This window comes from Pleurodeles waltl, chromosome 5 (genome assembly GCF_031143425.1).
Source record: "Pleurodeles waltl isolate 20211129_DDA chromosome 5, aPleWal1.hap1.20221129, whole genome shotgun sequence".
Taxonomy (NCBI): Eukaryota; Metazoa; Chordata; class Amphibia; order Caudata; family Salamandridae; genus Pleurodeles; species Pleurodeles waltl.
Genome location: NC_090444.1, coordinates 319454911 through 319481444, shown reverse-complemented (window position 1 = coordinate 319481444; position 26534 = coordinate 319454911). Strand labels below are relative to the sequence as shown.

General features: G+C 41.0%; 1 protein-coding gene across 21 annotated transcripts in view; it reads left to right on the top strand.

The window, feature by feature from the left end:
• The window catches only part of NRXN1 (neurexin 1), a 1474248-nt gene that overhangs the window by 907120 nt on the left and 540594 nt on the right, over nt 1–26534 (top strand). For all 21 annotated transcript variants that reach the window (XM_069234058.1, XM_069234055.1, XM_069234049.1 and 18 more), the window contains 2 exons: nt 16399–16521; nt 22172–22553. In XM_069234058.1, coding sequence (XP_069090159.1) covers nt 16399–16521; nt 22172–22553 — 505 coding nt within the window. The remainder of the gene's footprint in view (nt 1–16398; nt 16522–22171; nt 22554–26534) is intronic.

Sequence of the window (26534 nt, the reverse complement as noted above, 5' to 3'; positions counted from 1 at the left end):
TACTCATGCGCACTTGTTCACATGAAGCCGACCTACTGACTTGTCCACCAGAAGCGCAGGTGCAGACTTCAGGTCTGATTTAGAACTCAGCGGATGGGTTACTCCATCACAACAGTGACGGATATCCCTTTCGCCGAAACGCAATTCCATTATAATCTATGGGATTTATATTCCTGTGGATGGGCTGTTCGTCACCGTTGTCACAAAGTAACACATCGGCCACATTCTAAATCAGGCCCTTAATTCTAAAAGGCAGACACTAGCGGCTCACATTTTCATTCGATTTTAATGGAGTTTACAGTGAGTGAGACTCGGTGAGACTCACTCACAGTAAAAGTTAAAAGATCAGTGCAGTTCCAAAGCAAAAAAATAATCTATTAAATGGTCTGAATTTATGGTCCTACTATCCCTTCTATGTTTTTGAATTAAATTGAATATATCTTTAACGTTCAAACGTAATGGATTTCTTCGAAGAAATAATTCGTTTGGTTATGGTAATTTTTAATCCAGGAATCGCTGCACTGCTGTCCCCAATACGTTGTTTGGTGCTGAATACAAATAGGCTTCCACAGGATTCAACTTCATAGAAAACCTGCTTTAAATGCCTTGACCGATTTGTAAATTAACACGGTTTCCACGCAACAAGTAGATTTGGCGTCAAATCTTTGCAATTCCACATGAAGCAATTTTCAATAATTTCAACTGTACTAAGTGAAACTATGCTATCATAAGAGACTTTTACTGTTGTCAAACTCACACACGAGTAGCTCCAGTTTATAAAGTGGCATTAGAAAGGAAATATTATCACGTTAGACTGAACAGTTACTGCAGTGTCCTTTAGGTGGCAGCATTGGCTAAGAAATAATATCCATCGCAATTCAACCGAAGGTTGTGCTGTAATACAGATCTTTACCAAATGCTTAACATATCACATGACAGTCATGGATTTACTAACATCTATAGTCATATACCCTGAATTGTATCTCTGATAGCTGGTTTAAACAATGTAGGGGGATTTGTCAATGTTGGATTTCACATCTGCGCGCAAATGTGTTTCGGGGTTGTAGTCTAATGTTTATTCTGTTTTTAATCTTTTTATTCAGAAAACTTTGGTTAAGTTAGATTATTTTCTACATGTGTCATACCCTCAAATTGTTGGCAGTCATAAAAATTCTGAAAAAACATAGGGGCATACTTACAAGTTTTTGGCGCAGGGTAGAGCAGCAAGCCTTTTTGGTGTGCTGCGCTTCGTCAAAAGAAAATGTCAGGAATGCTCCTTATCTACAAGATATGGTGCATTCCTGTCCTTTTCCCCTGTGCTGGTGCACCATGCACTGCCATGCACCAAAGAAGGCACCCTTGCACTATGGTGCAAGAGTGTCTGTGTGGCAAGGATGATTATTGTTGTGCAGGAAGGGATACCTTCCTGCACAAAAATAATCACAAGAGATGTTTTCCTCTACGTACAGGAAAATGAAAAATGAGGCAAAATAAAGGTAGTTCTCCCTGTTGCTCTTTCCTCATGCCTCCCCTGGGGAGGCGTAGGCTTTTGACGCATTCCCAGTTTTACAAAATCTCATAAATCTGGGAATGTGTCAAATGCCATGGTTCTTACGAGGGAACACCCACTGTAATATCCAATGCACGCCTCCCTGTTGTGGGGTGAGTCAATGCAGCGACTTGCACTGCATTGCTTCAGTCCATATTTAGAAGGCCATCAAAAGCCACGCAGGGTGGCCTTACGTGGCCTTGTAAATATAGCCCTGCAGTGTGTGCCACTGGACAGTCACTAAAAGTGAAGTTCCGGCACAGCAAAGGGGCTTGTAAATAAGCCCCAAATTCTTCTTGGCATTTGTTATTCCCTTGCTGTAGATTGACAATTGGGATGTCATTTTTCCTGCGGCCCAAACCCCGCTTTAGTGCTTATGGGTAATCTGAAAAATATTTATGTTGGATAATAGCAGGGAGCAATTATAGGTGTAGTATTTATTGTATTCTGTTGATGTGATATATAAGACTTTCCATGAATGACTGACATACTAATGAAACCTTGCCTTTAGGAGTGACATGATGAAATCGAGACAAGATGGGAATTGCGATTCATGTTTGATTCCCTAGATGCTTGACATTCCATGTTAAAGATTACTGTTTAATGTTAAGATTTAATCCAGTCATTTGGAACATCATCTGGTTACACACACCTTTGCTAGCTGAAGATTGTTTTGCCTTCCAAAGACTTTCTGGATGTCGCCTTTCAGACTTACCTTCAAGGAAATGGCATCCTTACTTTTTGTTTCAGTGATGAGACTGTCTTCCGTTTTAAAAGCTGGGTACCCTAAAGGCACTGAATCTCAACCGCCATATCTACTCCCCTTGTGCTTGCGCACTTTTGGATGTCTTGCGAAAATGTCCATACCCTTGCATCATAGTTCACTGGGGTGAGCCTTCTTTCCCTCATGGGGCCTTATTTATGAGTTTCTGCCACAGGGCAGAGCAGCAAGCCACTTTGCTGCACTGCCCTGCATCAAAAGGAAAGAGTAGGAATGTAATATACTATGTAATTCAGCGCATTCCTGTCACTTCTGCCTGCCCAGTGCACAAACTGGTGTCTTGCACCAAACCAGGCACCCTTGCACCATAGTGCTAGGGTGTCTGCATGTTGGCACGGTTGTTTCTTTTGTTTTTGTGCAGGAAGGAGCACCTTCCTGCACAAAAACAATCAATAGAGGTGTTTTCCTTCTTCTGAAGCACACATAGAAAGAGGAAACAATGAGGAGAAAAAAAACTACTTCTCCTCATTATGCCTCCCTGGGAGGTTGCACAGTTTTGATACATTATGACGTTTACAGATCCTTGTAAATTTGGGAATGTGTTAAACAGCATGGGTGTTGCGTGGGAAAACCCACTACAATGCAGATAGAATTCCTCCTTGAAGTAGAGTAGGGCTACGCAGCACTGCATTGCCTTAATCCATATCTATAAGACCATGCAAAGCCATTTGCGTTGCCTCCTAGATATGATTGAGAGGCCTGCGCCACCAAAGTGTCATAAAAAGTGATGCTCCTGAAGTGCAGGCCTCTTGTGAAAGAGGCCCATAGTTTTTTCTGTACTAGAATATTGCCTTTGTAGAACAATAACTATGCTTTAATACTTTCCCACTTTGCTGAATTAATATGCCTACCGCCAGGAGTTATATGTTATTGACGCAAATTCCTGTCTACCATTAGTAAACTGGGATTTGTATCAGTTCTGGGACTGAAAAAAATACTCTGGGGACCCATAAATAAGGGGTCAAGTTACTCAGAGGAAAAGGGGTGGCCACTAAGGGCGCACCATGAAAAGCAGATTCTGCCAGTCACCTTATATATTTAGGGGCATATTTATAAAGCTTTCACACAGTGCAACAAGCCACCTTGCTGTGTTGCACTGTGTGAAAGGACACAAATCTACAGTATTTAACATTATACAGTGCTTTCCTGTCCTTTTCTTGTGCTGGTGCACGATGTGTTGTCTAGCACCAACAGAGGCACCCTTGTGCTGTGATGCAAGGGAACCTGCATTGCAGACAGGATTGTTTTTGTGCAGGAAGGGTATCTTCCTGCACAGACAACAATCCTTTGAGGCATTTCCTCTTTCTATATGTGCTGCAGAATGCATAGAAAGAGAAAAAAATAGGAGAAGTAATGATATTTCTCGTTTTTATGACTCACCTGGGGAGGCGCACAATTTTGACACCTTTCCAGCTCTACCAGTATTGGTAAATCTGGGAATAACCACACTCCATCCATGGAATGCCTCCCTGGGACTGAGTAACCCAACACAGTGATTTGCTGCTTGCAATGCAGGCACCCTTGCACTCTTGTGCAAGGGTGCATGCATTGGTCCTAGCCGGCACATTGTGCATCAGCAGAGGAAAAGAAAGTAATGCACCATACAATATTAAGTAGAGTGCATTCTTGCCCTTTCCCTATCACGCAGCGTAGCAAGGTGACTTGCTGCGTTGCATGATTTTCAATAAATATGCCCCATAATGAGTATGGACAAAATGTGATTCCTGGACCTCATAAACCTCATTGTCTTAGATAGCATTTTCTGTAAATTTATTTTAACACTTGTAAGAATTATTGTGTCTGTGTGTGATGTAATTGCTCTGACACCTTACACTGGGATGCATAGCACTCTCAAATAATTTCATAAAAAATAGTAATGCAATTTGAAACAATATTTCAATCATTCACAGAGAGAAAATTTGCATCCCTACAGTACCTTCACATCTGTAACATGGAGGGTTGAATAAAGCCAAAAACCTGCCTCCAAGTCATAGTTTCTCTATATCACTTGCCAACTGGTAGGCTGTGTGACTTTTCTTTCCCTCCGTTGAATTGGCATTTAACTTTTAGATTTCAGATGGTTCCCATTCCAGTGATACTAGAGCAAAAGAAAAGCTTTAAAGACCTTTAATTCAGGCCTTTGTGTTAGGCCTAGCTGGAAGTGAAAAGATAAGAAAGCCCCCTCACTGCCTGCAGATTGCTGCACCAAACCGAAAGCAGACAATGTGTGAGTGCTGCTGATTTGTGCCCTGGTTTTATAAAATTACAAAAGGGTACATGCAGCATTTTTTTGGGTCGGCTGGGTCCAGCACAGAAATAGCTGCCAATCAAGACTTGTGGTGAAAAGTGAGTCTTGACGCAACATTTTGCATTAGGTTTGTGCCACTTTTGTGATTCATATCTGGTGCAATATGTTAGTACATCTGGACCATAGAATATAATCTGGAAGAAAAGAGTAAGACAAACAGGGAGGTTGGACTTGGCCCTTTTGTAGGGTCATCCCCAATCTATTTGCCTCCTTCCTCCTAATTGTTTCTGTCTAGTATTTGTTGGCTTTAGTACTCTGGGCACGTTACCACTGCTAACCAGTATTAAAGTGCATAGTCTCTCTGTAAATTATATTGGTGATTGGTTTACCATTATTGGCATATTTGATTTACTACTAAAGTGCACTAGAGGTGCCTAGGGCATGTAAATCAAGTGTTATTAGTGGACCTGCAGCACTGATTGTGCCACCCACATGAGTAGCCCTGTAAACATGGCTCAGACCTGCCACTGCAGTGTCTGTGTGTCCAGCTTTAAACTTCCAGTTCGACCTCGCAGGTGTACCCTCTGGCCGGGCCTAAACTTTCCCTTTTTATTCATGTAAGGCACCCATAAGGTGGGCCCTAGGTAGCCCCATGGGCAGAGTGCAGTGTATGTTAAAGGTAGGACATGTACTGATGTGGTTTACATGTCCTGACAGTGAAATACTGCCAAATTTGTTTTTCACTGTTGCAAGGCCTGTCTCTCTCAAAGGTTAACAAGGGGGTGCCTATAAATATCTTTTAAGTTCAATTTCCCTTTAGGAGCAGATAGAGGTATGGAGCTTGGGATATCTGAACTTACAATTAAAAAATACATATTTTGGTAAAGTTGGTTTTTAAACTGTCAGTTTTAAAATGCCACTTTTAGAAAGTAGGCATTTTCTTGCTTATACCATTCTGTGCCTCAGCCTGTGTACTCCACGTATGGGTCAGACTGACAGTTGGTCTGTTGTGACACAAAGAGAGCTGGGGTGTAGACCACATATCCTGATCAGTCTCCTGGGCTAGAGTGGGAATGGAGGAGCTGACACTTACACCTGATTGGGCTGTGCCTGTCCACACACAATTCAGTCTCCAACCCCCTGGTTTGAGTCTGGATCTTGTGAACAATAGGGACTTTCCATGGAAGTTTGCCAGCTTCAAAGGCAGAAAGGGGTATTAGTGGACCCAAACTCCCAGATTTTCAGATTACGTCTGGACTCAAGAGGAATCTCTGCCAAAGAGAAGACCTGAACAGCTGGAAGAGGAGTACTGCCCTTTGCCTGTAACTGTTCTTTGCTGGGTTGGCCTGCAGTTGCTGTTCTATCTGAAAGAGGATAAAGACTAGGCTTTGTGGTATATTCTTGCTTCTGAAGTGTCTCCAAGGGCTTGGACTGAGCTTGCCTCCTGTTTTGGAGTCTCAGGGCTACCAAAGACTTCCTCTGCTAGCACTTGGACTCTCTGCTGAGACTCCTGCCCTGCCAAGTGGTGCCCTATCCAGTCCCTGGGCCATTGAAAGATGAAGCTGGTGAAACAAGGACTGAAATCCATGCATACGAAGCGATGCAGGAAAAATGATGATGCCCTTCTTGCAACTCAGCTGTCAAAACAACACAGCACACGCCTCATTGCAGAAATCAACGCACCACCTGCATCGCGGCTGGAGAAAGGACGCAACAGCCGCTTACGGCTGCTGAAAATTACACAAACTCCACGCAGTGTGGCTTTTTATAATGATGTGGCTGGATTTTGCACGCATCATCACTTGGCGTCAAAATTTAAGTGAACCTGCCCAGATCTGAGGTGCCCGTCTGGAAATCCACGCATCGCTCTCTTTTAAATTAGGCTAATTATAATTGCCTATGTCACCATACCTATAGTTCCCTAGTATGTGGTAGGGCATATAGGTTTGGGGACCCCAGCATATGTAGTGCACCCATAGGTTCACTGCTGAGAAGCCCAGGGTCATTTTAAAGGCAGGCCTGCCTTGCTGGCTGCTTTTAAATTAAAGTTACATGCAAATTCGACTTTGGAATTAAAAGTACTTCCAAAGTCTTAAGCTACCTTATTTTTACATATGTCACCCCTCGGGTGTCCCCTAGGTGTCCCCAGGGTGGGTGCAGTATAACTATAAGCATAGACCTTGTAAAAATTGTTTTATAAGCCCTAGTGAGGTAAAATAGCCGCATTTGTTTTTTCCCTCACTCCAGTGAAAGGGCTCCATAGGCTAAAATGGGGACAGTTTCTTTTAATGAATAAAGCCCCCATAGGAGCCAGATATTTCGAGTTTGGTTTTAAATTAATTGTTACAATAAATCTGACAACTTGCCATTGTTAGATTTAATATAACTAGTTCAGGGAAAGAGTTTTAAAACTGTACCTGAAAGTAATCCACTTCAGCTCTGTAGTGCCCTTCTCTGATTGGCCAACAACTGGCAGCCTGGCCAGGCTGCCTTGATGAGGTGTGAAGTGGCCTGGGCTGAACACAAAGGAAGTGCCTGGGAGAGGAGATCTGCCTCAGCAGATGGTGAAACAGGATGGGGAGAGCAGCCAAACTGGTCTTCAAAAGAGTGAAAGACATTTGGAGCAGCTCAGGACTTCCCGCGTTTCCTGCAAACCCAGACAACCAGGTGCCCTCTTGATTAGATTAGGAGAGGGCAAGAGGGGTGTGGGGTGTTAAGGTTTTTTAACCACACCAGTGGGTGGGCTCAGCCAGATCTAACCGCCAAAATTCAGTTTCTGCCATTTTGGATTTTTAAGGAATGTTGCACCCTGGGATTGATGTTTGCCACACTTCCCAGGAAGTGGTCATCCAAGGGGGTAGTGGCCTGCATGTGATTTGACAGCACCCCCTCCCCCTTTCCACCCCAGGAGCAAGGATATATATGGAGAGCTGCATCCACACCTCAGATCCCTATAAGGCACAATATCAGAAGAAGAATGACTGTCCTGCTGGAACCCTGACTTACACCTGGACACTGCACTTTGAAGGCCTGCACCAACTGCTCACTTGGGCGTCATCACTAAAAGGACTTTGCCTGTCTTCAACTGGTTCAAGAAGGGACTCCCTGCCTGCTGCAGGTGAAAAAAAGGGAACCAGAGTCCCGTGCATCAAAACCTGAAGTAAATAACCAGCTGACCAGTGGCTAGTGGTCATTTTTGGATTTTAACCAGGTGCATTCTGGAAGTTGGAGTCCTAACCCTCAAGGAGCAACTCAGAGCTTCTGGAACCTTGTGATGAGTTGTGGACTCCTAAAGAACCTTCTAAGACCTTCTGGAAAAAGATTCAGATGTTAGGAGAAGATTGGAGAACTTTTGGTCAAAAGCTTCATAATGGGACTGACCCGCCATAAAGAGTCATCCCGGCTTACGTCCAAAAAAGTGACAAAGTCCGAATGTAAAAAGTTGACCCCAACTTCCTGCGCAGTGTATATGATGAATGATCCAGGGACATCGGATCAAGATTCAGCTTTGGGCCGGATGAAGATTTCCATCCTGAAAAATCGTCTAAGTCCAAGGGTAGAATTCTTCACCAGGCCTCCTGCGATGCGTATCGGAAGAGGGCTCCAGGGACATCGGATTGGTGACTTCAACCTGCTGGAGAAAATCTTCAAGAAAAAGGCTAAATCTGAAAGTAAACTTTTGACCAAGGCCTCCCGCTTGCTGTAGCCGAGCAAAGCTCCATCGCGGTCGGCCTCAAACTTTAATTTTGCCCCGGTCCAGTGCGACCAGATGAAAAAATTGGCATGTTTAGCTTCTATGCGCTAGAAAACATTGATTCTTTAAAAATTCATATCTCCGGTTCCCCTTATCTGATTTTAATCATTTTCGTGCCATTTTAAAGATAACAATATAATCCATGTGTATACATTGGTGTTGGAATTTTATTGTGTTTTGTGTTTTACGTATTTACTGTTTTGTGATTTTTAAATGCTTTGCACACCTGTCTCCTAAATTAAGCCTTGTTATTCATTGACAAGCTACCAAGGGTTAAGCTGCGATTAATTTATTGAGACCTTACTGGACCTAGTGGGGGTTAGTGGCCTATTGCTAAGTGTAGGTACTTACCTGCCCTCATCAATAATCCACATTCCAACATAATAATTCTATAGATACATTGAAGTATCACATTTAGTAGTCCCATTTAGAAGCTGGACATGCTGAGTTGTCAGCGTGCAAACTTGTACTTGCCAATAGTGCTACAAGTCCTTCTACAGTAGAAATGACAATGTGGGCTGTTTACAATCATGATGCATAAAACAATATATCCTACTCTTACTCTACAGCACTCTGCCTTGGGGCTTGTTAGACCTACCTATATTAGAAAGGAAGGATTGGCTTTGCCACTACTTTAAATGGCAAAGTGGACTGAGCTGTTTAAAAACTGCTCTGACAGCCAATAATGGCAGCTAGGAGTCACATTTTGCTTTCTTGCATTCATGGTGGCACGATCAGTGCTGCAGTCCACAAGGGACATTTAACTTAAATGTTTGCCGTACCCTGACACCATATACTAGGGTCTCATAAGTAGGTTAATGTATGACAACTGGGGGTAAACCAATTAAATATGCCCTTTCAATGGTTACTGCACAAGCACTGAGGCCTGGACAGCAGAGTCCATTGCACTACAGAGACACTACATCAGTATCTAATAGTCAAAAAATAGATTAAAAAGTGGGGGCGAACCTACACAAAGCCATTTCCTCACACAAATGGTGACCATAATAAAGCACCCATAGAGGCATTGTGGACACACATATGGCTTAGGCCATCTGCTGTGCTTTCTTTCACCTGAAGCTTTTTCATAACCATATGACTATTTCAAAGTGGACATGTAATGAGCTTAACCATGCAGTGGATCCTATTTTGGATTCTGAATTTGACTAGCGTGGTTCAACTGAGCTCATCATTTTTTTTTATGTATGAGGAAAACTGCATCCACTTGAGCAAAACTCCAATTGCATTCCATAGTTTCCTTCAAAGTACATAAAAATACTAATGGGGACATTTTCTTACAGTTCAGTTCACCATTTTTAACCTGTTTTATTTAGGTTTTTTAAATCTTTATATAGTGCTCCTTAACTCTGAAGATTGACAAAGCACTTTGCAACAAAGGGTTATAGGATGTCAACTCACACACTTGCAAGTAAAAGACAAATGCCTTAATGAATGGATTAGTGAAGATGTGAGCCCTATGTGCATTTGTGTGTGCAATCATGCTAACCATAGGGAATTTAAGGGATATATACAGTTGTAGTTGGTAGTATTTTAAGAAGAGAGCAGCAATAAATTTATAAGGTACATAAGATATATACATTCATAATATATTAGAGTTGTAAGAAAGAGGACAGGGTTAGGATATGGTTAGGATACATAGAAAACATAAAGCTTATACAGTATGTACCTCTGCATGTTGATAAGAATTGGACCTGCTTTAGAGTTTGGTGGACAAGGTACTCCATGGCAATGGCAAAGCAGCACATTGTACACCAAACTCTCAGTCCCACCACCCGAATTTTTAGTCAGACGGACCACCAGATTTACATTGTTAAGCTTATATTTATTCTTTTGGCGTTAATCTTTTCTCCTTTGGCCCGAGAACTATGGGCTGTCGGAGGTAAGCCATTGGACTCTCCACTCTATTTAGAGTCAGCAATCGGGTGGCTTTTTTTCTCAGTCTATCACAGCCATTAATACAGTGAAATAAAAACATGACACCCACACCATGGGAGAAAACTCCCATGCTGTTGGGACCATTATGTTGTACTTTTGCAAACACAAACTCCCACTAAGGGAGTATGTTTTTGGAAAAGTAAAGACATTTGAAAGTTTGTTTTAAGTGTCTATACCAAACTTTTAAGTAGCTCTGTATGAACTGCTGTGACGGTGGTTCATACAAACCCATAGATTTCTCCTCAGGCCCGATGATGAACTATAAATTTGGCATGCTTAGAAATGACTGAGTTGTGGATGAAAAGCTGTCTGCCACCCTAACCACCTTTACTGCATCTTCTAAATCAGACCTAATGTGCCTAGTAGTGCTGAAACTTACAGTTTGTTCAAATGATAGCAGCAGTACAGTGGAAGTGTAATAGTGGAAAGTCTGTTTCAGCAGCAAGGTAAGTTTATTGACAAACACAGTGAGAGATCTTAGGATGGGTTTAATAGGTGATCTTTTAGTTTGGCTTAAACAACTTGTATTTAGTGAGCAGGTTGTATACAAGGTCGAAGGGCATTCCAGTTCCTAAGTGCCTTCTCCAACCTAGCACACTTGGAAGTGGGCATTTTTTGTAAACAACGGTTCTTTAAAAGAACTGTATTCATATGGTAATTTTTTACTGCCCAGTTTTGTTTTTATTTAAGGTACATAAGGAACCGAAGGTATGTGGCTTTGCAGGTTATCAAGTTATTTTTTTTAGTACAATATGATTAAGGCCCTAATTATGAGTTTGGCGGACGGAAAAGGCTGCCTGCCAAACTCCTGTGGTTGGGTTACCGCCTATGTGGCAACCCTCCTGCTGCCCCTATTATGAGTTTCCCGCTTGGTCTGCGGGCCGAAACACAAAAACACAGTTTCTGCCCACTGGCCCAGCGGGAAACCCAAAATAACATTGATGCCGGCTCACCCGTGAACAAGGGAGCTTTGACTCCCGAAACGCATCAGGCGGGTGTTTGTTTTGCCGCAATAAAATTATTTCAGAGGAGACATCGTGTGACTGAGGTGTTTCTTGTTGGGAGGAACGAAGTAAAGAATAATACGGGGGCTCGCGACCCTGCTTCAGTCTGCCATGCAGGGCGCAGACCAACGCGTATTTTGAAAAGGATGGTTGGAATATATATATGCATATATACATATATATAATAATAATATGAATGTATGTATTATATTTTAGTATATTATATATATGTGTGTGTGTGTATACACATACACATATATATATATATGTGTATATATATATATATGTATATATATATACACACACACACAATGGAAAAAACTAACTTTACAGGGACAATATAGTTGGAAACTAGAATAAAAAAAAACATAGAAATTAACTTAAAATCCAATGGCCTGATTTAAGAAAAGTGGCGCTGCACCCAGTACAGCGCCACGTTTCATGCACCTCTTAGAGCCCCTCTACCTCCACCATGTATGCGGCATACCTAAGATACAGTGCACCATGGCGTTAGTTAGGTAAACTAGTGTCATCATTTTTTACACTAGTTTGGAGCTTTGCAGGATTAGCATAAAAAATGTTGACACTAATCCTGCAAAGCCCATTGAGGCCTATTGTAAACAATGGTGTGCCTCCTTTTAACACCTGCTCTGAGCAGGCATTAAAAATACTGAAAAAAAATGATGTAAAGAAATTGCTTAGATTTCTTTGAGCCATTTTTTCGATCCCCCTGATGGGGGAATGCCCCCTTTGCATACATTATGCCTGGCACAGGCATAACGGAGTGCAAAGAGTTACAAAGTGGCACAATCCACTCCTACACCCAGAGACATCCTCTCACACCTACTCTCATGCTCAGACAGACACTCTCACACCATGTCTCACACCCAGAGAAATCATCTCACACCTATTCTCACACCCAGAGAGAAAGACCCTGTGGAGAACCCCTGCTGTGCTCTGCCAAAGCTGTGTGCAGTGCTGGGTGGAATAACATATAATAATTAAAAATACTTTTAGTTTAAAAAACAACATAAATTCTTTGAAAAAAAGAAAGGTTACAGGGACGTTATAGTTAGGTTTTGAATTTACTCATACAAAATCATAGAAATTCAGCAGTTATTTCAAGTACCTATACCTCGCACCCTGAGGTAGCTCTCACTGGCGTCCTCAAAAACATAAAACCATGTCTCTCACATTTCTCACTTGGTGTTGAAATTGCAACACCCCACCCCCTGCTCCCTGCTAAAACACTACAAATTACGATCAACGTCATTGCAGGAAACATCAATCCATGCCTCTCTAGAATGCATGGGGCCCACGCCCAGCTAGCACACCGTTTATTTCTCAATTCACTGAGGTGAGAAAATACTAGGAATACCTCTTATTCCATCGTAAGCATGCAGCATAAGCATGCATGTACTCATTGAATGTGAAGTTTTGCTAAACTTTGAGAGTCATATTAATCATTTCGATTTTATCCCCCTTTAAAATATAACTCAGTAAAAATGTAACTTTTCAACTGTATTATTTAGTGGTGGAATTACAGTGAGCACTGAAAATAATGGCTGGCAAGGGGTAATCACACTACTGAAATAGACTAAGGCATGTGTTAACCTGTGTATGTGGTCCACAAAATGTTCCCATTAACTGTTCATATTTTAATGCTTCAAAGGACAAATTGAGCTCTAGCAGTCTTTGCTTAGTGAAGTCACACTGAGGTAAAATACATAAAGAGAAAAGTGTAGGTAATAGGCATGACCCCCTGTGGTAAGAATGTACATTGAATGCGCCTATTTATGTCATTGTAATTATACCTTTCACCCTTGGGTAAAGTGCCAGTACTGTTAAAGCCACTTTGTTAAAGTGAGAAACCTCAGTTCCATATTATATAGTTTTTTTTTCGTTGCTATCCTCCTGGAGATGTTGTGTTATTTCTTTGGGATGGATATTTTATCAGTCTAACAAAACGAATGTATTTTTCAATACAAACTCCACGGTCAATGATATGATTATTCTCAATATACAATCAGGTAATGTCTCACCGGTGGAGATGCAAACAATGGATTCGTACCCTCTCATACAAGTCCACCACATACCAAACATGTGATTCTGTTAAAACAGTGAATGCCCCGAAAAACTAAATATAAGGTAATTGTCTGTTGCTCTGTTGAAAGAGAGTTGTTTCGTGGGCACATTATGATTTCATTGTTTGGGAATAATACACAATGAACATGTTTCACAAAATGTGCCTTGCACATCTGTGGGACGCAAACTAAAAACGATAAATGTGCAAACACATTTATTAAGCTCCCAGGTCTTAATCAACAATTAAGAGGCGCTGCCGCAGGAAGACGGGTCAGCGAGCGCAGATGCAGTGATTTCATTTGCCCAGTCTTCAATACAGAACAAAGCATCATCAGTTCTTCTGTTTTACATCTGCACCCAAAAGGCACATAGATATTGTAGAAGCCCCCCTCTGATGTCATCAAACTCTCACCTAAAAAAACATGTGGCTACAAGTAAAAAAATACATTTTTAACCTTTAAGACATAGAAAAGAATGTTCTGCCCACCCCCCTCATATATGTTGTTGTAAGTGAAAAACTCTGAGGCCCCAGTAAGTGGTCAACAGTGCTTTAGAAATCCCCTAACCATAAGGCGCAGGGTTGCCATTGCCGGGAGTGGACATTTGTGTCCCCTCCCTGTATAGTTCTAGGCCTGCTGCATCTCTGTACTGGTCAGGACTGCCACAGGGGAACGGGTGGTGTGATAGTCCTACTTTACTATTGCAATTCTTTGTCATTGAGGGATGCTGTTTAATCCGTGGCTGCCAAACCCCCGCATGGCCTCGAGTGCTAAGATTGCAAAATGGCAAGATGCATTTGCTCTCTCCAACTTACACACATATGTCACATTTAGTACATGTACAAATGATGTTTGTGAATTGACTGATCTTGTGAGCAAAAATGTAAAGTCCACAGAGTCACAATGCTACATTTTTAGTTCTGGAGCTTTTGCAAAGGGTGAATTTCCCAAAGTTAAACAACAAAAAAATGTGGTTTTAGGGGGAGGGTTGCAGTGCATGAGGGTGCAGGGAAACGGTTCTCATTACAGTGAGAGAATGATCAGTGGAGCTGGGGAGCTAGCAGTTCTCTGCTGCAGTCCACTCATCTCCTGGCTCTGAACATCCCACCTCACAGCATTGAATGTTCCAGCCAGTCGGGCCCCCCCGATCCTGGCCCTCACCCATTACACTACCTCAGCTGGCTCATCCCACCTCTGGTACTTCTTTCCCATCCAGGCACTATACACCACATTGGGCAGCATGTCCTACCTCCTGCGGTCACCAGCTCTACACCTCTTTTTGGAAAAGTGCAGGATCGCACCTTTCATCACGCCATTTCCTGCCGTAGGATGTCATTCAGTGGCCACCGCTTGGTGGGGCTGCTTGTTATATTATGCTTTGTGCATTGAGATTTGGAAACTTCATTCCTTTTCACTAAAGCTTCCCTGTTTCTCCTGGCTACTACGGCACAACAAAAAATAACTCCACCACTAACACACACTTGCAGAAAATACACCCCTTTCCTACATTCTCCTCAACGATTTGGTAAATTGACCTCATTACAACATCGACGGTTTCCAAAAAGCTATATTCAGCTTATACATTTACAGTGACCTCAATTTGAATAAAATCAAATATGCCGAAAAGTTTTGTCACTGGTATTAAGCTCTTTAGAAAATCACTTTCCAAACTTCCTTTAATATAATTATACTGGGTGGTACTTCAATCTAACTACGTCCCCGACGAATCCACTTGTCATTAGGTTTGCTTTTCCTTTTATAGTAAAAATTAACATATTGTCAGAAGCCTGTAAAATGCAGTCAAATCCATAAAGAGAATTGTAACCTAAATTAATACAAAGAACGTTTAAAACTATGGTATGAAATTTGTAACATACTTGTATATCTTTTACCATGAAAACAGGCACGTTTTTTAAATCGAAGTTTTTTTTTTTTTTTTTAGTATAAGGAGAGAAAAGAAGAGGTGGAAAGAGGAAGGTCTAAGAAGAAGATAAAAGAAGGAAGGGAAATAAGAAAGAAGGAGGGGGGAAGAAGGAAATAAGAAAATGAAACAGAAAGACATGAGCAAATAAAACCTGATCGCAGGGAGAAATAAATTAATATAAGATAGAAGATGATTTGATTGTAGAAACGATATAAAGTATAGGTTGGAGTTAAAGGACAGTATGAAACTGATATAAAATTAATTGAGATAAGTAAAAAAAAGAAATATGAAAGGCAAATGTATATAGGAAGAATTAGAACTATGACCCAAGGAGATTCAGAAACATCAACCTCATCGGATGATACATCAACATATTTAGATAAGCTATATGCAAATAGAAGCCACGTGCTATTGTGTTTGACAGTCAAGTGTGGAGAATTGTTTATAATGATCGAGTCCTTTGTTAAAACAAACCATATTGAATCAAGAATTTACCATAATTCAGTCATCTGACTTCTAGTTGGAATTCACACCTCGCAAAGCAATAGTAATTAATATATCAACCCATCCACTTAATTGGTAGTAATATTTGACTCAAGCAACCTTGAACGCTGCCCAGAAGTAAGTCTGCCATTGAGTACAATTGAGCACACATTTAAATACCCCTATTCCCAACTTCTTTCCCTATTCCCAACTTCTTTCCAAAACAAAACGACTTCGGGGCGTTGAAAAACATATGGAGATAACACCATCATATATTTTGTCTTCTTATTTAACATCTTACCTATGTGTTTTTGAGGTGCTGTAGAAGGAGAGCAGGGTCTGGGTCACACTAGCAGAGAGTGATGGGGAATACATTTTGGGCCTATCTCAAGTATCTTTGGGCAATGTAGAGTTAAAGTAACTTGATTTAACAAAAAAATGGCCATTCAGAGTCAATATTTACAACTCATTGTTTCCCTGAAATACCGGTATTCATTGTTTTTTGTGACCATTGAAGTTACACGGTAACCAAGGCTCATTTATCTCATTCTTTCTGAGGTTCACTTGTGTATTTAATGTAAAGATCTGTTAATGACTGTTTGGCATATTCTACAGGCAAAGGCCCAGAGATACTGTTTGATGGCTATAACCTCAATGATAATGAGTGGCACACAGTGCGTGTGGTTCGGCGTGGAAAGAGTTTAAAACTCATGGTTGACGACCAGCAAGCTGTGACAGGTAACATGCACAACGTTTCCCTACTTTCAGAGTTTACAGTGTGTTTGTTTACAGGTTGTAGCAAGTACATTTACTACAAATTCTAAGTTCTGTAGATAGCAATAACTCTCATTTGGATGAGAAGATGTTATTCTCTATTGTATGTGGGGAAACTGTTTCCAGTAAGAGCAATATTCAGGTTGTTAATTCAGTTTATTACCACACTTATCGATTCTATTCAGAGTTAAGTGTATTAATAGCCTTTTCTATGCATGCAGGAGTCACTTAGAGTTCAATGTGTATTAGTAAATATTTTCAAGACATTAAAAATGAATTAAAAAAATATATATATTTATGCACTCAACCTGTTTTGTAGTTGCACAAGGGTAATCTATGCTATTGCAAATCATGTTCTCACCCTGCACTTTCAACACAGGTTTCATTAAGTTTTGTTGTCTTTTGTTCACGACCATTACTGTTTGTCACCAGTGACACTTAGGATTCTCTTAGGTAGGTTCCTAGCAGAACAGTATTTTACACAGGCAGGCCGATATGTGATGCCTGCATTAATATCTGTCTGTTTTATAGTCATACCATCTGTGTCCCTAGGAGTGGTAGTGGAAATCCAGCTAAAGGTGGATACCATGGTTGCCGTCAACTCACTGGCTTCAACCACAACTGGGAGTCCAACCACCTGGCAGTCTTCTGCCAAATATATTCCCATCAGATGGAACATCTGTTTGGCTGGTGTGGTCCTGTCAGTATACTTTCCAAGCTCTACGTAGGGCTTGGAGATGCAAGGATTGGTACCACTCTGCCTGTGCCCCATATCATGCAAATTTGTAAGGCGGGCCGTGATGTCACTGCTGTGATGCAAAGTAAAAGCAGCGGCGGGCTGCTATAGTTAGCACTCCAGGCCTCACAGACAACGTCTGTAAAGCAAGCAGCAAAGGTTAACATTCCGAGTCTCAGACCCACCACTTTTCTGGCAAGAGATAGGTAAGCTCATATTTTCCAGTGTACTTTTCTCTGGTAGGAAGGTAAATCCTTCAACGACCAAGTTGGAGGACTCCGGAACTGCATAAACATTGCACTCTGCTCTGGAAACCAGGCCACCTCATAAAGTATCCAAAGGGCTGAAGGGCATGGATCTTCTCATGGAAGAATTAGTGCTATAACAGCATGTCCATTACATATGATTGTCCTTTGAGCCCTGATGTGCTTTGCGAAGACACCTTTTGGTGACTCTGTGCTAGACATTTATATAACACAACTTCATGTGTTGTTGCATAAGGCTGCCACCTCAGTGCCATGTATTGCTCCACATAGAGCTTGTCCTTTGAAAAAAAGGTAGAAGCCATAGCTTCATGTTGAAAGTATTCTCTCTTGACCCTTTCAAGTCCTTGCCTTTCTTCAAATTTTGCTTTTCACGCCAAGGGAAAAAGTAAGAGGCTAAAACTCAAATAGCAATTTCCTATTAAAGCCCATATATCCTATCTGCACACTTTTAAAGTGCAGCCTTCCTTCTCCAAGGAGGGTCTCTTGGCGTTTTAGTGAAGAGTAATTCTTGAATCGGTGGCCTCCTCAAGTCAGTAACAGTTTAAAAACCCAGCATTTGCTCTTCCTGTTGAAGCTTTAACCAGGAGCATTCTGTTCCTATCAGATAAAACTGGGTTGATATGCCATACAGTCATAATGTGTGCTTTACAAATGCTAACGAACATGTATCATAACCAGGGCAATATTCATCTTCTACCACTAAAAGCATGGGTAGGAGAGTGTTTCAGTTCCTCATTGTGTGTCTCTTTATAAATTAAGCTTGATGCTCACTGGTATGTCCATCAGTTTGGAAATAAAATACCCCATGATCTTTGCAGTGCTCTTAATGGGAGCCAGATATTGGGCAAGACTGAAGATTACGGTGAGTGAAATTTTAAGGTGAATTTTAGGACAGTCAAAGTTCAATTTGTGATGACAATTAGGGTTGCTCCACAGGTGGATACATGAAAATAAAACCCTATCATTATTAGATGCATTGTAAGGTGCTGTCTAAGTGTAATTGCCGTCATGAAAAGTGCAGAGTTTATTTAATTGACTGGATTCTTGACAGTGCTCTTGGCAGCAACTTCCTCAGCAGCCTGGCCTGTGTGCAGTGCAAGCCTGCAGGGTCCTTGTGGGCACTATGGAAGACAGATGTCATGTACCGGACCCCGTAGTGTGGAAATTGCATTCAATTACCATTGAGGTCATTACATGGTTCGGCCCTTGACAGCGCTGGGCACAACACGTGTGCTTGGCTTCTCACATTCCTTCGAACAAGTCTTGGGATACATGGCTCTCTGGTGACATGTTGCCTGTTCATTAATCCTGGATAGGTGGATGCAAAACCAATGGAAACAAGCAGAATGGGTCACGGTTTTGCTTCATCATGCTCGAGATGGTAAATTATGTCCACCACTTTCATTAAGATCCTCCTGAAGGGCTATCAAGGAACTTTGTATCGGGCTATTGAACATAAAAGAGAATTTTTTTGCTCGTATTTGTATCAAACTATTTCTAAAAAATAAATGTCTGGAGAAGTGTTTTATCTCTTCAAAGTAAAAACACCTTTATGGTGAAATAGCTCTAAATGTAGATCCCTAGTATACTTATTTCAAAAGGGATAGAAAGATGCTAATTAAGGGGAAAGGCAACAACAAGTAGCCTATGATGAGCTTACTTTCTCCAGGACGCGTTATGAATGATTTTCTGTTGCATTACTTGCTACATCGAATTTTCCACAAGGGGGCGCCGTGCGAACACAGCATTTGTTGAAGCCGTTCCTCCTTTAAAGTGCAGAATCAATTGACAAAATAGAGAATGGAAAACACTGAAACTGTAACTAATGAGGTGATGGCTACATTTAAAGAACAGTATCCCGGAGTGTGCATTCATATTTTAGGATTCAGGAAATTCATTAGTATGTAAGGGAGATTTCAAAATGTTCTCTTACTAAGATAAGTATTTGAAATGAGCTGGCTGAAGAAAGTATGATATAAAATCCTCATACATTTGCAGAAGAATACAACTACGCAGTAGGATGCTTCAATTCACTTTGTGGCCTGAAACGATTTTAGTAATAACTTCAAAGGAACAGTCGGCTACTGTTTTCGCTCAACATTCCTATTAATGTGTGTTTTATTTAAACGGAAAAATCCCTAAAATGTAGCATTGTCGGCCGGATCCTGGTGCTTCTGGCGCTGTCCCCAGCTCGCGAGGTCAATTGCAGTAGTCAGGGGGAAGCGTCAAGAGAGAGAAAGAGAGGGAGGGAGGAGAGCAGAGAGAAAGTGATCAGAGAGGGAAGCGAGAGGGAAAGAGGATGGATGGATGGATGGAAAGAGTGATAGCATGAGAAGACAAATAGATGGGGCTGGTTTAAGCATGTTTGCCTGGACTTGCTTTGGTTCCCCAGTCCGGCCTTAGCTGATCACACAACAGAACTTCATAAGAGGTTTCTGAATCATGGTGCTGGGCACAGACCAATGTGAGACAGACACAGTAGAAATGTTATGTTGTGATGTAATTGTTATTATTTCATTTCACACGAAAGAAATTTGAATATACACACTCTTTCTAAATATTTTTAACATCATTCTCAGAAAAAAAGGGAGAACCATTTCAGGGACAGATATGGGGTTATTCAGTCATAAATAAAACGAAACAGTGCCATCGAAGGCAGGTATGTGTGCAAATCTATAGGTAATGAAATATAACCCTGAGAATATTTATGCAAGAATTTGCAGTAGTGAACACAATGAAGAGAAGTGAAAATAGCTATTTTTATTTTTATAAATTAACACCTGCACCATGATCTTAGCCCATCTACACAGAGTTAGGTTGGCTGATTAATCCGAAAATACAAAGAATGCTAGGGTTATTGCGAAAAAATGTCCTAGCATAATAGCAGAGGTTTCTAATGTCTTTGGCATTGTATCATTTTTCAATGAACTGATATGCCACACACTAGAGGTAACCAATCATGTAAAAATTTATGAAACCACCGTAAAGAAGCAATTCAACACAAAATGTTATGCCATGTCTCGTCTACACTCTATTCTGTAGTCCTCAAACGATCCCACGTTCGTGTTTGCAGAAGACAAAATCTATATTATTCATGGTATGAGCAACATACGTTTAAAATTTAGAGAGAAATTGATTAACTTTGATCTCTTCTTCCGTTTTCAAGTCATTGGTTATGCCTCAAACAGCTTTATTATTTGGGTCTTTACTCAAAATTCGAAAGCTATCTCAGATCTTGTGAGATGAACATAGAAGTGACATGTTTATTGCACTAAAAAACACAGTCTTAGATTTACAAAGAAATCATGCAATGCAGAGCCATAAGTAAAGTTACTGTGCATCATTGCATGACTGAGAGAGAGAGCAGAACAGCACAATGTCTACTAAGATGTATTGCTGTTCTTCTCTTTCCCGGCACCTGAACATGTTAAGATGCCATGCATGAAATCATGCACAATTGTGTCAAAGTGCAAGGGAATCTGCATTATTGGTAACCATAGTATTTGTGCAGGAAGAGGTCCCTTCCTGTACAAAAAATAGACTTTAGGCATTTGTGTGCTATAAAATGCAGCCCAAATGTAAAGAGGGAAAAATAAGGCAAAATTAAAATATTTCTCCCCAATGCACATGGGTCAGGTAGTTGCAGGATTTTTGTGCAAATCCTTGTCTACAGTTCTTTGTACATAAGAGTTGTCACAAAATCATGGGTGGTTGCATGGGATTGTCCATGCCCCATCCGTGTAATACTCCCTTGCTGCAAAATAATACAAGATAGTACACTTCACACCTTTGCTTCTTTTATTATTTTAATCCAACAAAAATTGTGGTTTGCATTGGATTTTAATCCTAACACTTTGCATTGGGTTTTTGTTTAAAAGGTAACACAAACCTGACTCAAAATCTTTGTATCTCTAGCTCTCAATGTTCCTTTTTCACTATGAGATATATGCTCATGGGATGCTTTCACTGATTCCACTTTTGTAATTGCTCATTATCTTTATGTCAGCGGAGATGGTGCCACACAACACTTGAATCATTGTCAACGATTATTCAGTAATATTAATGAAACAATTGAGTACATCTTGCAACACAGGTTTTTTTGTCAAACTAGGACACATAGACAGCAATCATTGGCAACCTCTATTTTTGATATGGTGATCCTTTTCAACTGAAAGGCTGTATGCTTGTTAAAATGACTGTTGTTGACACTTAACAAAACTACAATTTGGATGATCATGTTTAACAAATACGTGCTGTTCCAGAAAACTGGAATAATTCTTCCTAGAATGTAGAGATCCTAAATAGTTTCACGTTTTAGTAATATAAACTGAGAGAAGGTGTTTTTTTTTTTCTATATTACATGGATGGTGAAATCCCCAGCACACATTTTCATTATCACTAACAATAGTATAAACAATGAACTGAACACACAAACTAGGAAGGGAAGAAACATCCTAAATTAACGTATTTTCCTTAGCTATTATAATTGGGTCATTCATTTTGCTTTCTTTTTTGGTCCACTATGTGAAAATAAAATACATAAATTTGTTTCTAGATTGCAAGTTGCTAAATTATAATTCACTGACATGCTATACTTCTTATTGTTTTTTAGGTCAAATGGCAGGTGATCATACAAGACTGGAGTTCCATAACATTGAGTCTGGAATAATAACAGAGCGTCGATATCTGTCTGCTGTCCCTTCCAATTTCATTGGCCATCTACAGAGCTTAACATTCAATGGCATGCCATACATTGACTTGTGTAAAAATGGTGACATAGACTATTGCGAACTCAATGCCCGCTTTGGGTTCCGTAATATCATAGCTGACCCAGTCACATTTAAGACAAAAGCAAGCTATGTTGCATTGTCCACACTTCAAGCCTACACATCCATGCACCTTTTCTTCCAGTTCAAGACGATATCACCAGATGGTCTCATCCTTTATAACAGCGGCGATGGCAATGATTTTATTGTAGTGGAATTGGTGAAAGGGTATGTATACACTAAATAAAACAATCTATTAAGTCAAATTGGTACCATTTTACCTTAAACTGATGATACATTTATGATTTATTTTTATTAAGAAAAATGGAAAAGCTTCCCTACTCTTACATTCATGTCAAAGATAGACTAGAATGTCATGACTATGTCTGCATTTGCAAATGTGCAACATTTTCAGTAAAGTTGACTAACCCAAGCACACTGTACCTTTCACAGACTCTCTGCATACTCATTTCTAGTCTTCTGGTTCATGCTATTCCCAATTTTGGGCTTTTGAATTACAACTTTTTCACCATACACAAAATCTGTAACTTCTCTCCAAAATCGTAACTTATATGTCTTAACCAAATTGAAGGGCCTGTGGCTTTCTACAAATGGTTGGGGCTATTCACAAAGGTAGCATACACATCTGCTCTTATATTCTTGAGTAACTTTACACTTGGATTTTGTAAGTAGCCAACAGTAGTAAAGTTGCTCAAAAGTATTATTCAATTAAGATAAAGGGCACAGAAAAAAAAAAAAAAACTATAATAATATTAAAAAATCAGACAAGCTAAAAAACCTGATTTCAATTCCCTGGGATCTCCATGTTAACGTACACTTTTCTGCATTGGTACTAGTCAGTGAATGTCATTGAATGTCAGTGAAATTGGCAGTGAAGTCCTCACCGTACTGGAGATAATTACAATATTTAAAACAAACATACTATTTAATGCATATATCAGCATTCCAAGCAATAATGAGCTAATTCATCAACCTCTGACAGTTTTTGTTTTTTGTCAAAATGTATTTCATGGTCAGAGGAGTGTCTAAGGTCATGTTCTTATCAGGGCTAAAATATTCAGTCAAAAATAACAATTACAACCTAATTGATGAGGCAATCTGTTAAAGCCTGTCCTGCTTAATTTCAATGTTCTATCAGATTTAATTTTGAATTCTTTTATCATACAAGGTGGCTGAGTTATGTAACAGTGATAGACATATGACACAATTTTAGCAGGTTTCTTTGTTATATTTGAATAAGTAAGAAAATAGTATAAAAACATTTAACAGTGATGCCAATAACAGCAATGGTAGTGTTTCATACTATATATTTTTATTTAGAAGACCAGACTCCAAAATGTAGTTTTTTCTGCTACTTTAGTTAGTTCCACCGTGTATTCTCTATTTGTATGCCTACTTTCACTTCATATTGAAGCACAAAAATGGCTGCATCTTCTAATTCCTGGAAAAAAGAGACATTTGAGGTGAAAGGAAAATTAAGTATTTTTTTAAAGTTATCTAAATTGACTAAACACATAGAATGTCTCACTTAGGTTGCCATTTAAAAACTGTGATTTAGGGCACCAGGAGTGATCATGCGATCCCTAAGAGTCATTACCTCCTGGACATGTAGGCCACCATCAGTACAAATGAAGAAATCATTGTCACCTAGTTTCACCCTGCACATCTGCTCCATTGAAGTGGGGATCTCTACTTGTTAAACAGTAGAAAATGCCTGAACCAGCATTTAGGGCACCATATTTCATGCCATTCCATTATGTACTTTACTCCAGATGGCCATTTGTCTGGATGTAAGGAGTGTGTCAAGGACTTATTATACACTTCTGAGGAGGATTGTATGATGTAACATTCCACATCTGCTGACTAACCTACATATTGCAAACTTGCAGAAAGTATTTGTGAGAACACAGGGCTGATTGCAGAGGCCCCCTAACTTCTTGCCCCCATTTTCCACTTTTTGCTGGTGTTTTTCTGACTCTGATGGTGCCCTGGGTACTCCTAACCAGTCCCAGGGACTGTGCTCTGTGTAAAATGGTTATGCAAATTAGGCTAATTGTAATTGGCTAAGTGAACCTACCTATAAGTCCCTAGTATATGGTAGGGCATGTAGGGTTAGGGACCACAGCATAGGTAGTGCACCCATATGTGCACTACTGAGGTGCCCAGTGTCATTTTAAAGGCAGGCCTGCCTTGCTGGCTGCTTTTAAATTAAAGTTATATGCAAATTCGACTTTGGAATTAAAAGTAGTTCCAAAGACTTAAACTACCTTATTTTTACATATATGTCACCCTTAAGGTGTGCCCTACGTGCCCCTAGGGCTGGGTGTCATGTAACTATAAGCAGGGGCCTTATAAAAATAGTTTTATAAGCCCTGGTGAGGTAAAAACAGCCAAATTCGTTTTTCCCTCATTGTAGTAAATGGCCTTTATAGGCTAGAATGGGGAGACTTTATTTTAATGTAGAGTCCCCTTAAAGGATGGATATCAAGAGTTTGGTATCAAATTGATTGTTATAATAAATCCCACAACTTCCAGTTGTTGGATTTAATATAACTTGTTCGGGTAAAGAGTTTTAAACTTTACCTGAAAAGTTGCCAGTTTCAGCCCTGCATTGTTTTTGCTGCTGGGCTCTGATTGGCCAGCCTCTAGCAGCCTGGCCAGGCTGACTTGATGAGGTGTGAAGTGGCCTGGCTTCACACAAAGGAATGTGCCTGTGGTAGGGAATCTCCCCTCAGCAGATGGTGAGGCAGGAAGGGGGAGGGCTGCCAAACTGGTCTTCAAAGGCAGAGAAGGACATTTGGAGCAACCAGCAACACCCCCACATCCTCCAACCCCAAACAACTAGGTGCCCCCTTGATTAGATTAGGAGAGGGCAGGAGAGGGGTGTGTTTATGATTTTTAGCCACAACAGTGGGTGGGCTCAGGCAGATGTAACCTCCAAAAATCAGATTCAGCCACAATGGATTGTTGGAGAATGTTGCCTCCTGGGATTTATTTTTGCCACACTTCCCAGGAAGTGGTCATCACAGGGGGAAGGACCCTGCACCTGATTGGAGAACCAGGACCCCCCTGCTTTTCACCCAGGAGCAAAGATAAAACTGACAGACCTGCAACCACACCTCAGTTCCCTACCACATCCAACAAGGAAGAACTACAGAAGAAGGACTGCCCTGCTGGACCCCTGGCCTGCACCTGGAACCTTCACTCAGAAGGACTGCACCAGCTGCACACCTGGGCTTCACCACAAGAAGGACTTTGCCTGGCTTCAACTGGTTCAAGGAGGGACTCCCCGTTTGCTACAGGTGAAAAATTGCTAACCAGAGTCCCCTGCACCAACCAAAGGAGTTTGCGCCAGGTGCATTCTGGGAGTTGTAGTCTGCAACCGCCAAGGACCATCTCAGAACTTCTGGACCCTTGCGGATAGCTGTGGACCTCAAAAGAACCTTAAAAGGACATCTGGGAGAAGCCCCAGAAGCCCCAGAAGTTTGGAGAACTTTGGAGAACTTTGGAAAAAAAGCTCCATAGAGGGACCGACCCGCTGCGGCAACTCTAGCCAGCTTGCCTCAACCACGACCCGGCCTGATTTGCTGGTTCGTCCCGGTAAAGAAAATCTCTGAAAAAGAGACTAAGTCCGAAGGTAAAAAGTTGACCGGGACCTCCCAGCCAGCGTATCCAAGGAGGGCTCCATGGACGTCGGTTCAAGATCCAGGTTTACCCCGGTCGAAGGATTTTCACCTCGAAAAAACGACTAAGTCCGAAGGTAAAAATCTCCACCGAGGATTCCCGCGACGCGTATCCGGAGAAGGGCTCCAGGAGGTCGGATTGGACTGGCAGGTTCGTCTCGCTGAAGAAAATCTTCGAAAAAGAAACTAAGGGCCAGATGTAGGAAGCCGTTTGCATGGTGCAAACTGCGAAAATCACAGTTTGCGCTATGCAAACAGCCTTATGCGATGCTCATTCACAATTTGCGAGTCAGTACCGACTCGCAAATTGTGAATGCGACTCGCAAATAGGAAGGGGTGTTCCCTTCCTATTTGCGACTCCCATCGCAATGCAGAATTGCTTTGTGACCGTGAATGCGGTCGCAAAGCAATTCGCAGTTACCACCAGTGTCACACTGGTGGTAACTCATTCACAAAGGGGAAGGGGTCCCCATGGGACCCCTTCCCCTTTGTGAATGTTGCCAAA